Source organism: Caretta caretta, chromosome 8 (genome assembly GCF_965140235.1).
Source record: "Caretta caretta isolate rCarCar2 chromosome 8, rCarCar1.hap1, whole genome shotgun sequence".
Lineage (NCBI taxonomy): Eukaryota > Metazoa > Chordata > Testudines > Cheloniidae > Caretta > Caretta caretta.
Window position 1 is genome coordinate 41525538 of NC_134213.1, and position 19640 is coordinate 41545177.

General features: G+C 48.4%; 2 protein-coding genes across 2 annotated transcripts in view; one reads left to right on the forward strand and one right to left on the reverse strand.

Annotated features, from left to right (window-relative positions):
* Positions 1–2504, forward strand: part of DELE1 (DAP3 binding cell death enhancer 1) — a 43169-nt gene extending 40665 nt beyond the window's left edge. Inside the window, exon 13 of the mRNA XM_075131423.1 lies at positions 2024–2504. The gene's annotated coding sequence lies outside the window, so the exon portion shown is untranslated. The remainder of the gene's footprint in view (positions 1–2023) is intronic.
* Positions 2454–19640, reverse strand: part of PCDH12 (protocadherin 12) — a 34088-nt gene continuing 16901 nt past the window's right edge. Inside the window, exon 4 of the mRNA XM_048859655.2 lies at positions 2454–4049. Within this exon, the coding sequence (XP_048715612.2) occupies positions 3688–4049 (362 nt within the window). The 3' untranslated portion in view covers positions 2454–3687. The remainder of the gene's footprint in view (positions 4050–19640) is intronic.

Sequence of the window (19640 nt, forward strand, 5' to 3'; positions counted from 1 at the left end):
GGGACGCCTTCAGTCTGAGATGAGAGCAAGCCCTCCAGTGCTGAGCTCCCCCACAGCCACAAGCACCTCCCCTGTAGCTTGTAAAGGAGTTCAGGCCTGTGGCTGGGCCAGAATTTGCCTCACAGTCATTTGGTTGCTGAGGAAAAACAATTTTGTTTTCAGCAGTCAGCAAGTAGTAAAGAATTAGTGGTGTAACTAATAACAAGATGGTGCGAGCAGCGAAGAATGAGCCCCATCCTTCAGGTCACTGTTGTTTGCTTCCAAGGACCTTTGGACTTTTCTTAAAGTATTTTAGAGAGTCCAGTGTTAGAAGAATTTGATTTTTGAAAAGTTACAGAACTCCAAGTGCTAGAGACTTTTTGGTTGCATTGCTCCATCACCTGAGCCAGCCACACCATGTAGAAGGCACTCTCAAGGGGATGGACAGTTGGGAGCAAGTTCCACGCCCCAAAATGACTTTTCATTTTCGCTTCTTTAAATTCCTCCCCCCAGTGTCTATTCCTGCTGTGGGTTGTTATGCACACACACACAAAGCAAAGCTTTGTAACTGCTGTGCACCTGGGAAAGGTCGTGAAAGGGCAGGGCAGGTATGGGCATTCACTCGACAGTTTTGGCCCTGTGCTGGTACTAAACAGATCTTTGCCAGCTCTGGGGAAATGCCATTACATAAAGGGGAGTCAGAAATGCAGTTGTTTTGGAGAGCCCACCTCAAAATTTGTAACAAGAGAGACGCTAAAGTGGAGCTATCAGTACATCTAAACAGAAAGTGCTGCTTAGCCTTAACTAGGCCCCTGGCCATTGCCAACAAGCAGCCTCTAGCTCCAGATTACAATCACCTCAGTATTAATCTGTCTGGTGGAATACTGAGTAGGTGACAACTGTCAAATATTTGGGCAGTGTCAGTGCTGGAGGATGCTCAAAAGACATGGACACTCATATAGCAGAAGCTACAGCCATGTTTTAGGCCCTTCAAGTGGCCTCTGGAGATGTTGAGACATAAGTTTACCACAAAGCTGTAGGTCTATCGAACTATGGTTATACCAGTTTTATTGTATGGAAGTGAAACATGGGTGCTGAGGAAGGCTGAAGAGCATGGACTGACGTTTTCGATTCTAGTCATCATCATCAACTGCTCCTTATTTAAGGCAGGACAGGATCAGAAATGGGCAGGGGTTTGGTTTTGACAGTTATCTTGGTATGGTCATGTCAGGATGGAAGAGCAACAAATTCTGAAGCACATGTACCAAGGAATGCCATGAACTGGCTGGCAATCACATGGGTGCCAAAAGCTTCAGTGGTGTGATAAGACTGCCAGTGATGGACAAACTGTGAATATCCAGCCAGACCAGAGATCAGTTTTAGTGGCGCCTGATCTGCAAGGAAGCCACCCCTACCCAGGGCTCATCCACTCTCCGAACAGCCCTATGGCATATGGCTCACCCCACACCATAAATACATGCCCCCAATACTTAGCTCCCTGTTCTCTGCCATGTTCTAGTTCTCACAAATGCGCATGCACACCTCTAAAGCTCACCATCCACCATGACTCACCCTCTGGCTTTCACACTTCCCATGGTTCACCTGCCCTCCCATACCCCTATGGCTCATCTGCCTCTCGGCTTACTCCCCATGGGTCACCTGCCCCTCCACGCCCCTCTGGCTCACCCCCCATGGTCTCAACCCCTCATCCCTATGGCTCACCCCCCTCCACATACACTAACCCCTTAGCACTGAGTTGAAGATGGTCACTGGGGTGAAGCTTGTGAACATAAGAATGGCCATACTGGGTCAGACCAAAGGTCCATCCAGACCAGTATCCTGTCTACCGACAGTGGCCAATGCCAGGTGCCCCAGAGGGAGTGAACCTAACAGGTAATGATCAAGTGATCTCTCTCATGCCATCCATCTCCACCCTCTGACAAACAGAGGCTAGGGACATCATTCCTTACCCATCCTGGCTAATAGCCATTAATGGACTTGTGAGTGTGTATTTTTACAGCTGGGTTTCCATTGTGCTTTCCAGGGTCCTGTGCTCTGCTGCCTTCCTCCTTACTGGTCAGCTGATCTCCAGGCTGGGCTTCTTGCTCCCTCACCCCCTGGCTGCATGCTGGACCCTGATACACTGCAGCCTGGCTCCTGCCCCTGTGGGAAAGCTGGGGAACAAGAGGCGGCTGTGGGTAGTTCCCAGCCAGGCAGGGACACACAAACCACAGTGTTAGTCATCTGGTGCAGCACCAAGGGGGATGTGGGAGAGAAATGCTGCATTCTAAGACATCTTGGCAAAATGTATTAGTCCACAGCTATGGAATCATAGAGCCCGTGAACTCTGATTGAGAAGAACAGGGCAAGTCTCACCTCTCCAAGCTGTACTTTCAGTCTCTCTGAAGACTCAGGCAGGCATTACTGTATCAGTTACACTTAGTCACATTTATGAGGTTTTTGTCACAACCATAAAGGCTAAAAACATTTTTATTTTAAATAAAATTGAAGATTCTGGAGCCTGATCCTGCGGCTGTGTGGTGAATTCTGCAGCTGGGGTCTTGTCTGTGAGCACAGGGTTGCTGAATTTGGGTCTCAGAATGAAATTTGTGTGTGACTGAGTGAGTTCTGTTCATTTTTTCTCTAGCACAATCCATTCTGCCCTACCCAGATTGGGAGGAAAGGGCCTCGTGGCTTATGACCTCTGCAAGAGTGTCGCTGCCTGTCAGACACCCAGGTTGCTCCAGTAACTGCAGCATCTACTGCACTTGCCATAGGGTTTGTTGCGCAATTTTCATGTCCTCCTGCTCCCAGAAGTGAAAGCCCAGGACCAGCTGGGATGTAGGGCAGATTACAGTATGGTAAATGCTCTCCTAAGTTACCTTCCCATGTCCTTGAAAGAGGAATGCTGGGCCTGAGGCAAATGGATTGGAGGTGGGAACAGGCCGTGAGCAAATGGCAGGGCCAGACCATGAGCAGGGAGGAGGGGCCCAGGTCATGGGTGGAGAGATGGGGCTGGGAGATAGGCCATAGTCAGAAAGGAGACAGGTGGTGAATGGGAAAGTGGGACCTGTAGCTGGGCCATAGATGGAGAGGAAGGGCTGGGCCATGGGTGGAGAGGAAGGGCTGGGCCATGGGTGGAGAGGGAGAGATGGGCTATGGGCAGGGCAGGTGGGTCCAGATGCCAGGCTGTCAGTGGGGACTGGGAGGTGGGACCAGACACTGGGATGTGGCTGGGGAATTGGGGCAGGGAGATGAGCTGTGGGCAGAAGTGCAGAAAGACTGGGCTGTGGGCATGGAGGGGTGGCTGGGTGTTGGGCTATGGGCATGGAGGTGTGGCTGGGCACTGGACCATGGGGTTAGAGGTGGAGCTGGTGCCAGGCTGTGGGTGGGAAGGCGAGGCTGGGTGCTAGGCTATTAGTGTGCAGAGAGATGGGCCTGGTGGCAGAGCAAGGGCAGGGAAGCAGAGCTGGGATATAGGGGGTGGAGAAAGGGAACTCCTTTGGCAGGGACCAAGAGATGGAAGGGGATTTGGGGGAGGTGCAGTCAGACAAGGGAAGTAGGAGGGCAGATGCATCTATGACAATCTCTATTCAGGTGTGGTTCATGCTGGAACTGTTCACCAACATCATCAGTCGCTATTTTTGTGTGCAAAGAGCAGTGGTTCTGTTCACGTGTCTGCTGCAGCCGTCAGCCTTCCCACATGACCTACACAGCAGGATCATCCCCATCAACCCCAAAGGGCTTGCTGCATGCAGACAGCTGCTGCAGGAGCCCCGAGGCCGTTGTTACATGGGCCTGTGCTTTCTGGGATAAGATCATTTCAAATAGGGTGCTCATCTCAGAGAGGAAAGTGCTGGCCAGTCTCGTCCTGGCTGTGTTTGGGTCAGATCCAGTAACTTTGCCAAATGTCTCAAAAGTTCTTGGTTTATCCCGCCCTGCATCTTCTTGGTCCTGAGAAGAGTGCAGAGAATCAGGAGAGAAAACATTGTCCTTGTAGCTGCTGGTGAGGGACAGGGAGAGCCGAGCCATCCATGCAGGGTCTGCCGTCAGCCTCTCCAGGGCCAGCCCTGCAGGGAGCAACACACCAAAAAGAAACAGATGGTGAGAGCTGGGGCTGAGCAGTCCAAGGGAGAAGAAATTAAAGACTGAGGAAAGTGCCCTGGACCAGCTGGGAGAAAGCTGGGGGTGGAGGAGAGGGAGCATTCCTGACTCCAGGCTTTCAAACCTTGTGAGTCAGCCAGCCCCAAAATCATGAAAGTGGCTTTAAAGTAATGAGATTTTAAAATAAAATAAATGTGGAGCCTCTTTGCCTTGGTAGTTTGGAGTTTTTAGTGATCACATTTTGGACTTTATTTCAGAACCACAAGGGCCGAGGAGCATTTATTCAATTAGAGGTGAGATTCTGGTGTCATCACATGGCTCCAGCATCTGGGATCTTTAAGGAAAACACCAAATAGCATGAGAGTCACTCTAAAATGGCAGGAGGTGGCATCACTGTAGTAATTGTGTGATTACCACACAGCTCTTTTACAGTCAGCAGTCCCCTAGAAAAGTTCTTTCTAAAAGGGTGGCTCAGTTTCATCCACTTAGCCAGGCTGCCTGTTAAAAAGAAACAGCCAAATCTCTGTGTTTGGCTACGTTGGCTGTGTTCTCATGTGTGATGTGCCCCCAACCAGTGGCTGGTCCACACTGATAGCAGCCTACTCTTGCTGCCAGCAAAGTTGTCAAAGGTGGAGGATGGAGCTCTAGAGTTCAAACCCTGGTAAAGGCACAGGACAGGAAAAGAGTCAATGGAGATAGCCAGAGTTTGGAGTCACAGGAGGATAGAGGATGATTGACAGAAGACTGCAAGTAAGAGCAAAGGATGAGAGGACTTGCAGCCAGAAAGAACTGGAGGAGGAAGGCCAGAGAATTGCACCAACACCAGGAAGACACAGGTCTATGTGACTGGGGACTCCCTACTAAGAAAAACAGGCCTGTTACCATAGCTGATTTAGGGAACAGAAGGGTGTGCTGTATGCTGGGAGCTAAGATATGGGATGTGGTCCCGAGGCGAGGCTGAAGAGGATCCTAATGAAAGCAGGAAAGAATCCACTGACTGTCGTTCACACCCTTCACACTATTGTCATAATCTTTTTGTACAAACTATGCCCTGTAAAGTATCATTTGAAAACTTATAATTTGCTGGTCAGGATTATGTTGAAAAATGTGTGGTAACACTGTATGTGAAGTTATAAGATTCCCCTGTATGATGTTATTAATGTGTTACAACTCCCACAGCCCTGCCCAGGCAGAAGTGAGGTCTGTCCTAAACAAAGGAAGTAATGTGTGCTTGCCTTGCTTTTAATTTAAGCAATAAGCAAAGTCATCAAGCAGGGAGAGAAACAAACGAAGTTTCAACAGGTGGGAAAAAAAACAGCAGGGAGTATCCTGCCACATAGACTCTTTGTCTCCTTGGTCTCAGCCAGAAATGTTTTTCAAGAGGGCGACTGACATTATGAAAAGGAGAGACAAACAGCCCAAGACACCCCCCTTTCTCTCTCTTCCTGCCCATTACATTCTCTGCACATGAGACGACAAAAGGGAAACAGCTGTTGGACTCTGGGAGAGGGGTCCTGACCTGAGAGTTTCGCCAGTAATCTACTGGAGCATGAGCTGAAAAAGTGTGCTTTGCAACTGAGAGAGTTTCTTAAGTAGATATTAGTAAGTGTTTTGTCTCTATTTTTCTTATAACCATTTCTGGCTTTTATACATTATTGTTTATAGACACTTAAAATCTCTCTTTGTAATTAATAAACTTGTTTTACCATTTTATTTAATCCATTGAGTTTTTTAGTGTCTGGGCAACTATTTAATGTAATAAGATGGTATAATATTACCTTAAAACACTAGTCACCAACCGGTTAATCACGATCTCTGGCAGTGCAGTGTGGCTGCCATTAAGGCCAGTATGGCCCCAGGGGCGGGGGGACAGGGGTCTCCCTCCATGTGCTGCTCCTTCCTGCAAGGACTGCCCCCGCAGCTTTCCTGGCCAATGGGAGCTGTGGGGGTGGTGCTTCCAGTGGCTGCAAGGGTACGTTGGCCCCTTCTGGGAGCAGTATGGGGCCAGGGTAGGCAGGGAGCCTGCCTTAGCCTCACTGTGCCCACCACCAACCAGGAGCCACTGGAGATAAGCACTGCCCAGTGGGAGGTCACACCCCAGCCCTGAGCCCCCTCCTGTACCCCAAGCCCCAGGCTTGATGCCCCCCCAGAGCCAGCACCCTATGCCTCCTGCACCCCAACATTCTGCCCCAGCCCTGACCCCCCCTCCCAGAGCCAGCACCCTGTACCCCTTCTCTGCCCTAGCCCAAAGCCACCTCCTGCACCCAAACTCCCAGAGCCTGCACCCAAACACTCTGCTCCATCCCAGAGCTCCCTCCTGCAATCAGACTCCTTCCTAGTGCTTGCACCCCTCGTGCTCTCTTGCACCCCAACCTCCTGCCCTAGGCTCAGCTCAGAGCCCCCTCCCACACTGCAACCCCCAGCCCAGAGCCCTCTCCCGAACCCCAACTCCCTACACCAGCCTGGTGAAAGTGAGTGAGGGTGGGGGAGAGCGAGTGATGGAGAGAGGGGAGGATGGAGTGAGTGGAGCGGGGCCTCGGGGAAAGGGTGGGGTAGATCCTGGGTTGTCCTTAGATTCAAAAAGTGATCTTGGGCGTTAAAAGGTTGGAGACCACTGCCTTAAAAGAATAATGGACTTAATATATTTATGCTTTCCAGGAGAGGGCTAAGCAATACAGGACACATATTTCTGGGGGGGTAATCCAGGACTTGGGGTGTGCTAGGGTCACCCTGCAGTATAACTGAGACTGGTGAGAACCAGAATGTGGCTGGCAGGCTGCAGTTACACACAGACACTCAAGGTTTGACTTGCCTGCTGGAAGGCTGTTCGTGAGTGGCACTGGTGAAAGCTACTACAGGTATTGTAAGGCAGCCAAGGTTGCAGGGCAGGAGTGACACAGCCCTTCATCCACCACCAGTCTGAATTGTGCCGCAGTATGTCACAATTTGGGGGAGGTGGTTGGGAGATGCTCATGTAATCTCTATGTCTGATTCTAATATTGAGTGAGCAGAAAATCAAGTAAAAGAGGATATAGCACTTGAGAGAGGAACAATAGTTGGTCGGCGAATGGACATCAAGAGGAAAGATAGTATCCTTGGTATTGGCACTAACAGTCAAGTAGGTGATATTGGTGGTAAAATGACTGTACCCAATTAGGTGAGGAATTTGGGCACAGCGAAGCAGAAACCACTAAGATGTCTGTACACCAAACCAAGGAGCCTGGGTATCAAAATGGAAGAACTAAAACTACTGGTGCAGAAAGTGAAACCCATTATTATCAGGATAACAGAAACATGGTGGAATATGGTCATGACTGGAGTACAGGTATTTGAAGAATGTGGGCTGTTCAGGAAAAACAGAAATAAAGGCAAAAGTGACGGAGTCGCATTGTGTATTAGTGATGAGGTCGACTGTAAAGAAGTGATGGAATGGAATTGTGTGATTATGTGAGACTTTAATTTCCCAGATATAGATTGTAAGACAAGTGCTACTAATAATGGTAGGGCCCAGATATTTCTGGATGTGATAGCTGGCAGATTTCTTCACCAAATACTCACTGAACTAACAAGAGCTGATACCATTTTAGATTTAGAATTGATACCTAGTGAAGACCTCATAGAAGAACTGGTTGTAGAGGACAGCCTCGGTTCAGGTGATCTGGAGTTATTCAGTTTAAACTTAAATAGAAATAGGTCTGCCACTAGAGTCCTTGATTTCAAAAGGACAGACTTTAAAACATTAAGGGAATTAGGGAAATGGACTGAACTGAACAAATCAAGGATCTGAATGTGGGGGAGGCTTGGGATTGCTGTAATCAAAGTTGCAGAAGCTATCTGAAGCCTGCATCCCAAGCAAGGGGAAAAAATTTGTAGGGAAGGATTGCAGACCAAATTGGATGAATAAGTATCTCTAACAGATTATTGAGAGAAAGTAGAAAACCTACAAGGAATGGAAGATGGGCTGGATCAGCAAGGAAAGCTACCTCTTAGAGGTCAGAAAGTGAGAACTGCCAAAAGCCAAGCAGAGTTGGGCCTTGCAAAGGAAACTTAAACCAATAGTAAAAGGTTCTTTAGCCATATAAATAAAAAGAAATCAAGGAAAGAAGTAGTGGGGAACTGCTAAGCATTGAGGATGGGGTGGAGATTAAAATAATCTAGGCTTGGTCCAACACCTAAACAAATACTTAATCTCATAAGAACGCCCATACTGGATCAGACCAAAGGTCCATCTAGTCCAGTATCCTGTCTTCTGACAGTAGCCAATACCAGGTGCCCCAGAGGGAATGAACAGAACAGGTAATCATCAAGTGATCTTCATCCAAGAATATTAAAGGAACTGGCATATGAAATAGCAAGCCTAGTAGCAAGGATTTTTAATGCATCTGTAAACTCGGGAGCCGTACCCTATGACCGGAGACTTGCTAATATTGTATCCATTTTTAAGAAAGGAAAAAATAGTGATCCAGGAAACTACAGGTCTCTTAGTTTGACTTCAATTGTATACAAGGTCTTGGAACAAATTTTGAAAGAGACAGTAGTTACGAACGTAGAGATAAACAGTAATTAGGATAAAATACACCATGATTTTACAAAAGGTGCCAGACCAAGCAGATTTCTTTCTTTGAGAAGAAACTATTTTTTTTTTTAGACAAAGGAAATCCTGTAGATCTAATCTAGATGTGGTGTGTGCCCTAACTGCTGGGCTATTGGTTATCATGGGGTGGGTGGGTGGGTGGAACTCTGTGTTTGTTTATGAAAAAGAGCTGATCAGGCTTAGATGCCTAACTCCAGGAGAGAGTTCACGGCTGTGACTTGCAAGCAGAGATAGGCACCTAGACCGAGATCCATAAAGGGTCGCAGGTGTTGTCATGGCTGGCAGGTGACCTGGGGGCTTGGGGAGGCTAGCCCCTGGCCAGCTCACCCCTTTTGCCTGGGGCCCTGCCCCCTTCCCCCACCAGAGCCCCCTATCAGCCCCTGGCTTCCCAGCCCTAGAGCGCCCAGCCCAGAGTACCTGGCAGGCAGGTAGGCGGGCATCTGAGCACAGTGGGCAGGCAGCACGACCCCCAGCACTGGCTCCAACTCGCCAGAGTCCCTGGCTGCAGGCCAGCCCTCAGTAACAAAGTGCTGGAGCTCTCCCAAAAGTGGGGAGGGATGGGGGATCCCACCCAAGGCGAAAGCAGCCCACTGCCTATGTCTCAGCCCCCCTGCCCAGGGCAGATGGAGGGACTGAGGTTTCACACAGCTGCCCATGCAGCTGTCCCTGACCTGGCTCCGGCCGGGGTGAGGGGACTCAGAGCCACAGCCCAGCCATGGTAAGAGCTGGACGGGCAGCTGTGGTGGACCCTCTACCTGCCCGTAGTGTGGGGGGCCTGAGCAGCCCCCAGCCCGCATCCCCATCCCATGGGCTCCTCAGCCTAGGAGGGGGCGGCCAGCAGCGCACAGCCTGGGACCCCAGCTGGTGCTGGGAGGGGGAGTTGGTGGGGCTGGCAGGCTCCTGAGCTGGCTCTGATTGGTGTGTCCCTGCAACTCTGCGCCTGCTCCTGCCACAAGTGCCGACTGCGCAACTCTCATTGGCCGGGAACCGCAGCCAATGGGAGCTGCAGAGGCAGCGCCTGCGGGTGTGGGCAGCGCGCAGAGCCCCCTGGTCCCTCCATCTAGGAGCTGCAGGGACTTGCTGGTGGGAGCCAGGGGGTCCCTCCCACACAGGTAAGCACTGCCCCACGCCCCAAGCCCAACCCCCTGCCCCAGCCCTGAGCCTCTCCCACATACCCAAACTGCTGTTGGCCCAGGGGCTTGCCTGACTGCAGAAGTCACAGAGGTCAATGAAAGTCATGGAATCTGTCATCTCTGTGACAGACAAGCAGCCTTACTCATGAGAAGTGGAACTGGAGTCAGAGGGCCCATGTTCCCTGGAGGGACTGTTATTGACAGGACACCAGGAAAAGAGGAGTGTGCGAGCTGTACTGGGAGCAACTCAGCCACATAGAGCAGCGCATCGGGTTTAAATAAAGTTCCATTTATTCACTGTAACCTTCATTGGGCTTCTCTTTGCAAATAAAACATGGTGGCAGCATTGGAGCAGTGAGGGTTGTGCAGTGCACTAGGGTTACCAGGTGTCCAGTTTTCAACTGGAAAGTCTGGTTGAAAAGGGGACCTGACAGTGTCCGGGCAGACGTACTGACTGGACACTAAAAGTCTGGTTACCACATGCAAGGGGTGCAGAGGGGAGTGGCAACCTGTTGCCTGGCCCTGAAGAGGCAGCTCCTGCAGTAGGATGCATGTACCAGCTTGGGTGAACCCTTTGAGGAGCACAGTTTGCAGGGCTGCAGCAGAGGATAGATTGTGGGGCCCCACGGGGAGCGGGTTAAGGCATGGAATGTTCCCCGGGAGGCAAGGAATGCAGGCGGCACCACCAGGCAGCACTTCCTCTGGCTGCCTCTCAGACAGCTCCAGGGTGGGGAGGGCTCGAGCAGGCGTGGAAGAGGGCTGCTGGGCAGACAATACAGAGGGAGGTGGGAGGCTGCTGTCCCGGAGGGCCACACCTAGCTCGCCAGTGTGGCTGCCTGGCTGCTCCCTTGCAGCTTCAGCACTCTTCTGACCTGCATTACCAGGAGGCCTGCTGGAACTGGGCTTTGCAAGTCCCTTGGGGCTGCTCATGCTAGAGTTGAGGGGGCAGAGCAGCAAATGATACGGGGAAGAGGGGAGAGAAGTGAGTGGGGGGGGGGGGGGAAATAGGGCCTTGAGGGAAGAGGCTGGGCCAGGAGGGTGTACAGTTCTCAGACATTAAAAAGTTGGTACCCCTAAGTGCAGCAGCTGGAAGTGTGAGCCATGGAGCTTGGTCTGGGGTCCCCCTGGAGTCTTGGGTTTTGCAGTCCTAACCCAGCAATGGACCTGGTGGAAGGAGGAGTTCAAGCTGTATGCAGACCTGGCCATCCAGGAGGACGACAACAGCAGGAAAGTAAAACTATTATTAATAGGGAACAGCTCCCCACTGCCTCAAGCCTGGGAGCCTTGGGGAGCTATTGCTCCCCAAAGCAGAACGAAACTGTGGAGTGACATGGGTTTTTCACTAGAGACCAGTGTGAAGGGGAGGGAATGCACAAGTTGAACAAGACTGACAGAAAACAAGCTTTTCAGCACTGATGCAGGAACAACAACATAAAATTCAACCCAGAAAATATGCAACTCAAACAGGATGAGGTGAAATACATTGCGCATCTGCTCTCAGCAGAAAGCCTGAAATCAGATCCCAACAAGACTGAGGCAGAAACATGTCGGCTCCAGTGTATGTGAAAGAAGTATAGAGCTTCGCAGGAATGATACCTTTTCTTTCAAAGTTCTGTCCACACCTGGCTGCAATAGCAGAACCCATAGATCAGCTCATAAGGCAGGAGATTGACTGGGACTGGGCAGGTCCCTAACAGCAAGTATTTGACATGTAATACATGAGAATGGCTACTCCTGTCATGAAGTACTGTACGAGCTGTCAGGAAAGCCACTGGCACTCCAGTGTCATGCATCAGAGAAAGGGACTGGGTGTAGCTCTTTTGCAGGAGCAGTTGGTTGCTTATGCCAGCAAATCCTTGTCAGAGGCAGAACAGGGATACATTTAAATAGAAAAATAGCTTCTGGCGGGATATTTGGAGTGGAGCGATTCCATGCAATCCGACCACAGCCCCCTAGTGACAATCCTGGTAAAGCCCCTTCTCAGGCCTTGTCCACCCTAGCAACTTACATTGGTACAAGTGCATTGCTCAGGATGTGGGAAATCCGCCTCCCCCCTCCCGACTCCCAAGCAATGCAGTAACACCAACCTAACTCCCAGTGTAGATGGCACTATGTCAGTGGGACGGCTTCTTCCGTTGACATTGCTACTGCCTCTCAGGAAGGTGGAGTAGCTACATTGATGGGAAAAGCCCTCACTGAAGCACTACAGCAGTGCAGCTGCAGCTTTTTAAGTGCAGACAAGCCCTTAGTGCTATAAAGAGGTTGCAGCACATGTTTATGCATCTCCAGCACTATCAGGTAGAGATCAGTTGCTGTCCAGTATGAACTGGTGTTGGCTGATACCCTGAACAGGGCATGTACAGCCAGCATCAGCAAGTTGAGAGAGGTAGATAAGGGCATTGATTCCATTAACATGCTGCACTGTCTCTGAGACTCAAAAGTGAAGCTGATGGAAATCAAAGAGGCTATGGAAAAGCACATCCAACTACAGGCACTCCCAGTAGGGTGGCCAGAAGGCAAAAGCCAAGTACAGGTAGGAGCAGAACCATATTTTCAAAGGAGAAGGACAGACACCTCTTGTTTCCACCTCATTACAAAGTATTTCATAAACAAAATACATGCCTCACACCTGGGCATTGACAACTGTCTTAGATAGGCTCAGGAATATGTTTACTGGCTGAGAATAAATACACAACTCTCTTCCTTGACAGAAGGGTGGGACAACTGTCAGTCATGTGATAACTGCCAGCAGAAAGAGGCTGTTACCACATCCAATCATGGGAAAAGGTGGGAGCGGACTTATTTACCTTCAAGGAAAAGCAGTACTTGATTACAGTGGATTTACACTTAAATTTTTGGGAGGTCAGGAGTCCTGCCTCATTCAAGAAGCAAGGCAGTGATAGGAAAACTGAGACAACTTTCTGAGATATGGTATTCCAGACACTGTATTCCCCATCCAGACCCCAGTTTGCCTCAGAAGAATTCATAGATTCTAAGGCCAGGAAAGGACGTTGTGATCATCTAGTCTGACCTGTATAATACAGGCCAGAGAACTGCCCCCAAATCATTCCTAGAGCAGATCTTTTAGAAAATCATCCAACCTTGATTTAAAAATTGTCAGTGATGGAGGATCCAGCATAACCCTTGGTCAATTGTTCCAGTGGTTAATTACTCTCTCTGTTAAAAATTTACACCTTATATCCAGTCTGAATTTGTCTAGCTTCAACTTCCAGCTGTTGGGTTGTGTTATAGGTTTCATTGGTAAATTGAGGAGCCAATTATTAAATATTTGTTTCCCATGTATGTACATATAGACTGTAATCAAGTCACCCCTTCACCATCTCTTTGTTAATAGATTGGACTCCTTGAGTGATCACTGTAAGGAATTTGCATGCAAATGGGAGTTTGACCACCACAGTGCCTCCCCAGTGCACCCACAGAGTGAGAGGAAGATGGAATCAGCTATGTAAACTGTTATGAGACACTGGGCATGTCTACGCTTAAAATGTTTCAGTGGCACAGCAGCAGCTCTGCAGATGCAACATTTTAGAGCTTCCGTGCAGACACTCACGACAGTGATGGGCAGGGTTCTCCAATCGAAGTAGTTAATTCATGTCCCTGAGAGGCAGTAGGTCGATGGAAGAAATTCTTCATAAAGCGGGACCTGCCCCTCTCCCCCACCGGATTTTGAATGGATCCCCATCTGGAAGGCCTCTGAACACACCTTTTGGATTTGACGCCTGCCTTTATCTTCCCCCAGGTCGTGCATCACCCTGGTGCATAAGCAGGAGACAGATGTCTAGAGGCCTGGAGTGGTGCAGCCATGTGCATCCCTAGATGCAAAAACTTAGGCATCTAGGGGACTTTTACCATGAAAATGTAGGCTTGGGTTTGGTGCAGCTGAGTGGGGGTTTTGTGGCTCACAAAATGAAAACTTAGCTACCTAAATACCTGTATGGATCAGGCCCTAACTCCCTTTGGGGAGCAGGGCATAAACCCCACACCTCTCCTCAACATTTCCCACTGGCTAGCTTAGGGGACTCCCCACTCAGTGTGCTGGCTTATGTGAATCCCATTGTTAGGCACCCAACTCTCTTCACACAGTGTACTCCTGCACCCCAAACCCCTCATCCCTGGCCCCACCCCAAAGCCTGCACCCCCAGCTGGAGCCCTCACCCCCCCTCCCGCACCCCAACTCCCTGTCCCAGTCCAGTGGTGAAAGTGAGTGAGGGTGAGGGAGAGCGACGGAGGGAGGGGGGATGGAGTGAACAGGCAGGGCAGAACCTCTGGGAAGCAGCGGGGCAGGGGCAGGGGCAGGGCAGTGGTGTTCAGTTTGTTTGATTAGAAAGTTGGCAACCAGAAGCCAAGCTGGTGTATTTTGCCATGCAACTCAAAACAATCACACAAAGATCACAGTGACAGACACCATGTGCGCCCATTTCAGAGATGGATGGAGTATGGGCTAGGAGCCATCCCCAAGATACCATCTACAATGAACAGCCAACTTCTGAGCCTCGTAGCTGATAGTTTTTAAAAGATGTTGAAAAATTAGGGAGGGTCAAAGAGCAAAAATGATTCAGGGTCTGGAAAATCTGCTTCACAGTGAGGGACTAAAGAAGCTAAGTCTATATAGCTTTTTTGATGACAAAGTTAAGAGGTGACTTGATCACAGCCCATAAGCACCTACATGGGGAGATTCCTACATGGGGAGCTGGCTGTATTTCAAGGAATCCCTGTTGAGGTTACAGGGACAAACCATCCCGATGAGTCGAAAGAATAGTAAATATGGCAGGCGACCAGCTTGGCTTAACGGTGAAATCCTAGCGGATCTTAAACATAAAAAAGAAGGTTATAAGAAGTGGAAGGTTGGACATATGACCAGAGAGGAGTATAAATATATTGCTTGGGCATGTAGGAATGAAATCAGGAGGGCCAAATCGCACCTGGAGCTGCAGCTAGCAAGAGATGTCAAGAGTAAAAAGAAGGGTTTCTTCAGGTATGTTGGCAACAAGAAGAAAGCCAAGGAAAGTGTGGGCCCCTTACTGAATGAGAGAGGCAACCTAGTGACAGAGGATGTGGAAAAAGCTAATGTACTCAATGCTTTTTTTGCCTCTGTCTTCACGAACAAGGTCAGCTCCCAGACTGCTGCACTGGGCATCACAACATGGGGAGTAGATGGCCAGCCCTCTGTGGAGAAAGAGGTGGTTAGGGACTATTTAGAAAAGCTGGACGTGCACAAGTCCAAGGGGCCGGACAAGTTGCATCCGAGAGTGCTAAAGGAATTGGCGGCTGTGATTGCAGAGCCATTGGCCATTATCTTTGAAAACTCATGGCGAACGGGGGAAGTCCCAGATGACTGGAAAAAGGCTAATGTAGTGCCAATCTTTAAAAAAGGGAAGAAGGAGGATCCTGGGAACTACAGACCAGTCAGCCTCACCTCAGTCCCCGGAAAAATCATGGAGCAGGTCCTCAAAGAATCGATCCTGAAGCACTTACATGAGAGGAAAGTGATCAGGAACAGTCAGCATGGATTCACCAAGGGAAGGTCATGCCTGACTAATCTAATCGCCTTCTATGATGAGATTACTGGTTCTATGGATGAAGGGAAAGCAGTGGATGTATTGTTTCTTGACTTTAGCAAAGCTTTTGACACGGTCTCCCACAGTATTCTTGTCAGCAAGTTAAAGAAGTATGGGCTGGATGAATGCACTATAAGGTGGGTAGAAAGTTGGCTAGATTGTCGGGCTCAACAGGTAGTGATCAATGGCTCCATGTCTAGTTGGCAGCCGGTGTCAAGTGGAGTGCCCCAGGGGTCGGTCCTGGGGCCGGTTTTGTTCAATATCTTCATAAATGGTCTGGAGGATGATGTGGATTGCACTCTCAGCAAATTTGCGGATGATACTAAACTAGGAGGAGTGGTAGATACACTGGAGGGCAGGGATAGGATACAGAGGGACCTAGACAAATTGGAGGCTTGGGCCAAAAGAAATCTGATGAGGTTCAATAAGGATAAGTGCAGAGTCCTGCACTTAGGACGGAAGAACCCAATGCACAGCTACAGACTAGGGACCGAATGGCTAGGCAGCAGTTCTGCGGAAAAGGACCTGGGGTGACAGTGGACGAGAAGCTGAATATGAGTCAGCAGTGTGCCCTTGTTGCCAAGAAGGCCAATGGCATTTTGGGATGTATAAGTAGGGGCATAGCGAGCAGATCAAGGGACATGATCGTTCCCCTCTATTCGACATTGGTGAGGCCTCATCTGGAGTACTGTGTCCAGTTTTGGGCCCCACACTACAAGAAGGATGTGGATAAATTGGAGGGAGTCCAGCGAAGGGCAACAAAAATGATTAGGGGGCTGGAACACATGACTTATGAGGAGAGGCTGAGGGAACTGGGATTGTTTAGTCTGCAGAAGAGAAGAATGAGGGGGGATTTGATAGCTGCTTTCAACTACTTGAGAGGTGGTTCCAGAGAGGATGGTTCTAGACTATTCTCAGTGGTAGAAGAGGACAGGACAAGGAGTAATGGTCTCAAGTTGCAGTGGGGGAGGTTTAGGTTGGATATTAGGAAAAACTTTTTCACTAAGAGGGTGGTGAAACACTGGAATGCGTTACCTAGGGAGGTGGTAGAATCTCCTTCCTTAGAAGTTTTTAAGGTCAGGCTTGACAAAGCCCTGGCTGGGATGATTTAATTGGGGATTGGTCCTGCTTTGAGCAGGGGGTTGGACTAGATGACCTCCTGAGGTCCCTTCCAACCCTGATATTCTATAATTCTATGATTTCTGCTAGAAGAGGGTTCTTTTATCCAGCAAACCATTATAACAAGATCTAGTGGCTGGGAATTGAAGCTAGACAAAATGAGACTGAAAATAAAGTGCAAATTTTTCACACCAAGGGGAGCACTCAAAGATGATAAGGCCAGTGCAGAGAAATTAAATGAATTTGTTGCATCCGTCTACATGGCTGAGGGTGTGAGGGAGGTTCCTAAACCTGAGCCATTCTTTTTAGGTGACAAATCTAAGGAACTGTCCCAGATTGAGGTGTCATTAGAGGAGGTTTTGGAACAAATTGGTGAACTAAACAGTAATAAGTCACCAGGACCAGATGGTATTCACCCAAGAGTGCTGAAGGAACTCAAATGTGAAATTGCAGAACTACTAACTCCAGTCTGTAACCTATCATTTAAATCAGCTTCTGTACCAGATGACTGGAGGAGAGCTAATGTGATGCCAATTTTTTTAAAAAGGCTCCAGAAAACTATAGTAAAGAACAAAATGGTCTGACACATAGATGAACATAATTTATTGGGGAAGAGTCAACATGGTTTTTGTAAAGGGAAATCATGCCTCCCCAATCTACTAGAATTCTTGGAGGGGGTCAACAAACATGTGGACAAGGGAGATCCAGTGGATATAGTGTACTTAGATTTTCAGAAAGCCTTTGACAAGGTACCTCACCAAAGGCTCTTAAGCCATCATGGGATAAGAGGGAAAGTCCTCTCATTGATTGGTAACTGGTTAAAAGATAGGAAACAAAGGGTAGGAATAAATGGTCAGTTTTCAGATGAGAGGTAAATAGTGGTGTCTCCCAGGGGTCTGTACTGGGCCCAGTGCTATTCAATACATTCATAAATTATCTGGAAAAAGAGGTAAACAGTGAGGTGACAAAATTTGATGATGATACACAATTGCTCAAGATAGTTAAGTCCCAGGCAGACTGCAAAGAGCTACAAAAGGATCTCTCAAAACTGGGTGACTGGGCAACAAAATGGAAGATGAAATTCAATATTGATAAATGCAAAGTAATGCACATTGGAAAACATAATCCCAGCTATACATATAAAATGATGGGATCTAAATTGTCTGTTACCACTCAAGAAAGAGATCTTGAAGCCATTGTAGATCGTTCTCTGAAAACATCCACTCAATGTGCAGCAGCAGTCAAAAAAGCAAACAGAATCTTGGGAATCATTAGGATAGGGATAGATAATAAGACAGAAAATATCATATTGCCGCTATATAAATCCATGGTACACCCACATCTCAAAAAAGATATATTGGAATTGGAAAAGGTTCAGAAAAGGGCAACAAAAATGATTAGGGGTATGGTACAGCTGCAATATGAGGAGAGATTAATAAGACTGGGACTTTTCAGCTTGGAAAAGAGATGACTAAGTGGGGATATGATAGAGGTCTATAAAATCATGACTGGTGTGGAGAAAGTAAATAAGGAAGTGTTATTTACTCCTTCTCATAACACAAGAACTAGGGGTCACCAAATGAAATTAATAGGCATCAGGTTTAAAATAAACAAAAGGAAGTATTTCTTCACACAACGCACAGTCAACCTGTGGAACTCTTTGCCAGAGGATATTGTGAAGGCCAAGGCTATAACAGGGTTCAAAAAAGAACTAGATAAGTTCATGGAGGATGGGTCCATAGGATAAGCTATTAGCCAGGATGGGCAGGGATGGTGTCCCTAGCCTCTGTTTGCCAGAAGCTCGGAATGGGCGACAGGAGATGGATCACTTGATGATTACCTGTTCTGTTCATTCCCTCTGGGGCACCTGGCATTGGCCACTGTCGGAAGACAGGATACTGGGCTAGATGGACCTTTGGTCTGACACAGTAGGGCCATTCTTATGTTCTTATGTTCAACAACTCACCAAGGGTTGTGGTGGATTCTCTCTGACTTGAGGTCTACAAATCAAGATTGGATGTCTAAGTGCAGGAGTCACTGGATGATATTCTCTGGCCTGTCTCTGCAAGACCTCAGACTGGATGAGCAGAATGGTCCCTTCAGGCCTTGAAAAACTCTGGATCAGTGAAAATTGTTTCCTGTGGGCAGCCTTTGTAAAGACATCTGCCCACCATGGCAGCCTTCTCTGTGGCTCTATAAAGTCAATTTGCTCTTGTAACAATAAACCCTGCTAAGGTGAGAACAGCCAGCTATTTAGTGCCTCTCTGGTGCCTTTCTGCCTTTTGCCCTAACACAGTTCCTATAGCCTATAGTTCCTATAGATTCCCCTTGCCAGGGCTTGTTGTTCTGAGTTCATTCAATTTATTCAAAACTTCTTTAAAGAAACAATGTTGTGGGGATTTATACAGCATCTGCCATTGTGGGGAGCAGCTCCCATGAACAGAGAAGAGAGACTAGCAGAAATAATTCTCCACCCTACTCACCTCTGCTCAGTACAGGAATGGAGTGAGGAGCAATAAGTGCCTTGATGTCACGCTATGTCCTGGAATTTTCTTGGGGCCTGCCCAGCTCCTGGAGTGAATTAGAGCAACCTCAGGGCTGCGGGCATTTATGCTGAATGGAAAAGCCCTACAGGCTGCTTCATCAGAATAACTGAAGTGCAATGGTCCTTTACCATGCTCATTCTGACCCTGGAGTAACCCCTCTGCGGCGGGAAGGGCATCAAGACAGCTGTTCCAGCTCTACACCATTGGGGAAGTGCCTATGCTAGGAGTGTTAGCCAGGGACTTAGCTGTTGCCTTATGGCCCCGTATGTTGCTGTGGGGAGGGGGCAGGGGGAGATGGGCAAGAACTTGGAATAGATTTAGTTCTGTTAATTTTTTCTCTCCCGCACCCCCACCCCACCCCGTTTTGGGAAAAGTGCTGTAGAATGTAATACAAATTGTAGCCTTTCTACAGTATGTTTAAACACCCTATGGAATTGAATGGAGAATTCTTGCTATAAAATTCTATAGGCTGAGTCCAAATCCCTATAGAAAATATGCTATTCTCTATGCAGTAACTTCTCTTCATTCCTTTCCCAGTTTTATAGAATCCCATCAGTTTTGTAAGACTTTCCCATATGGTTTCTTG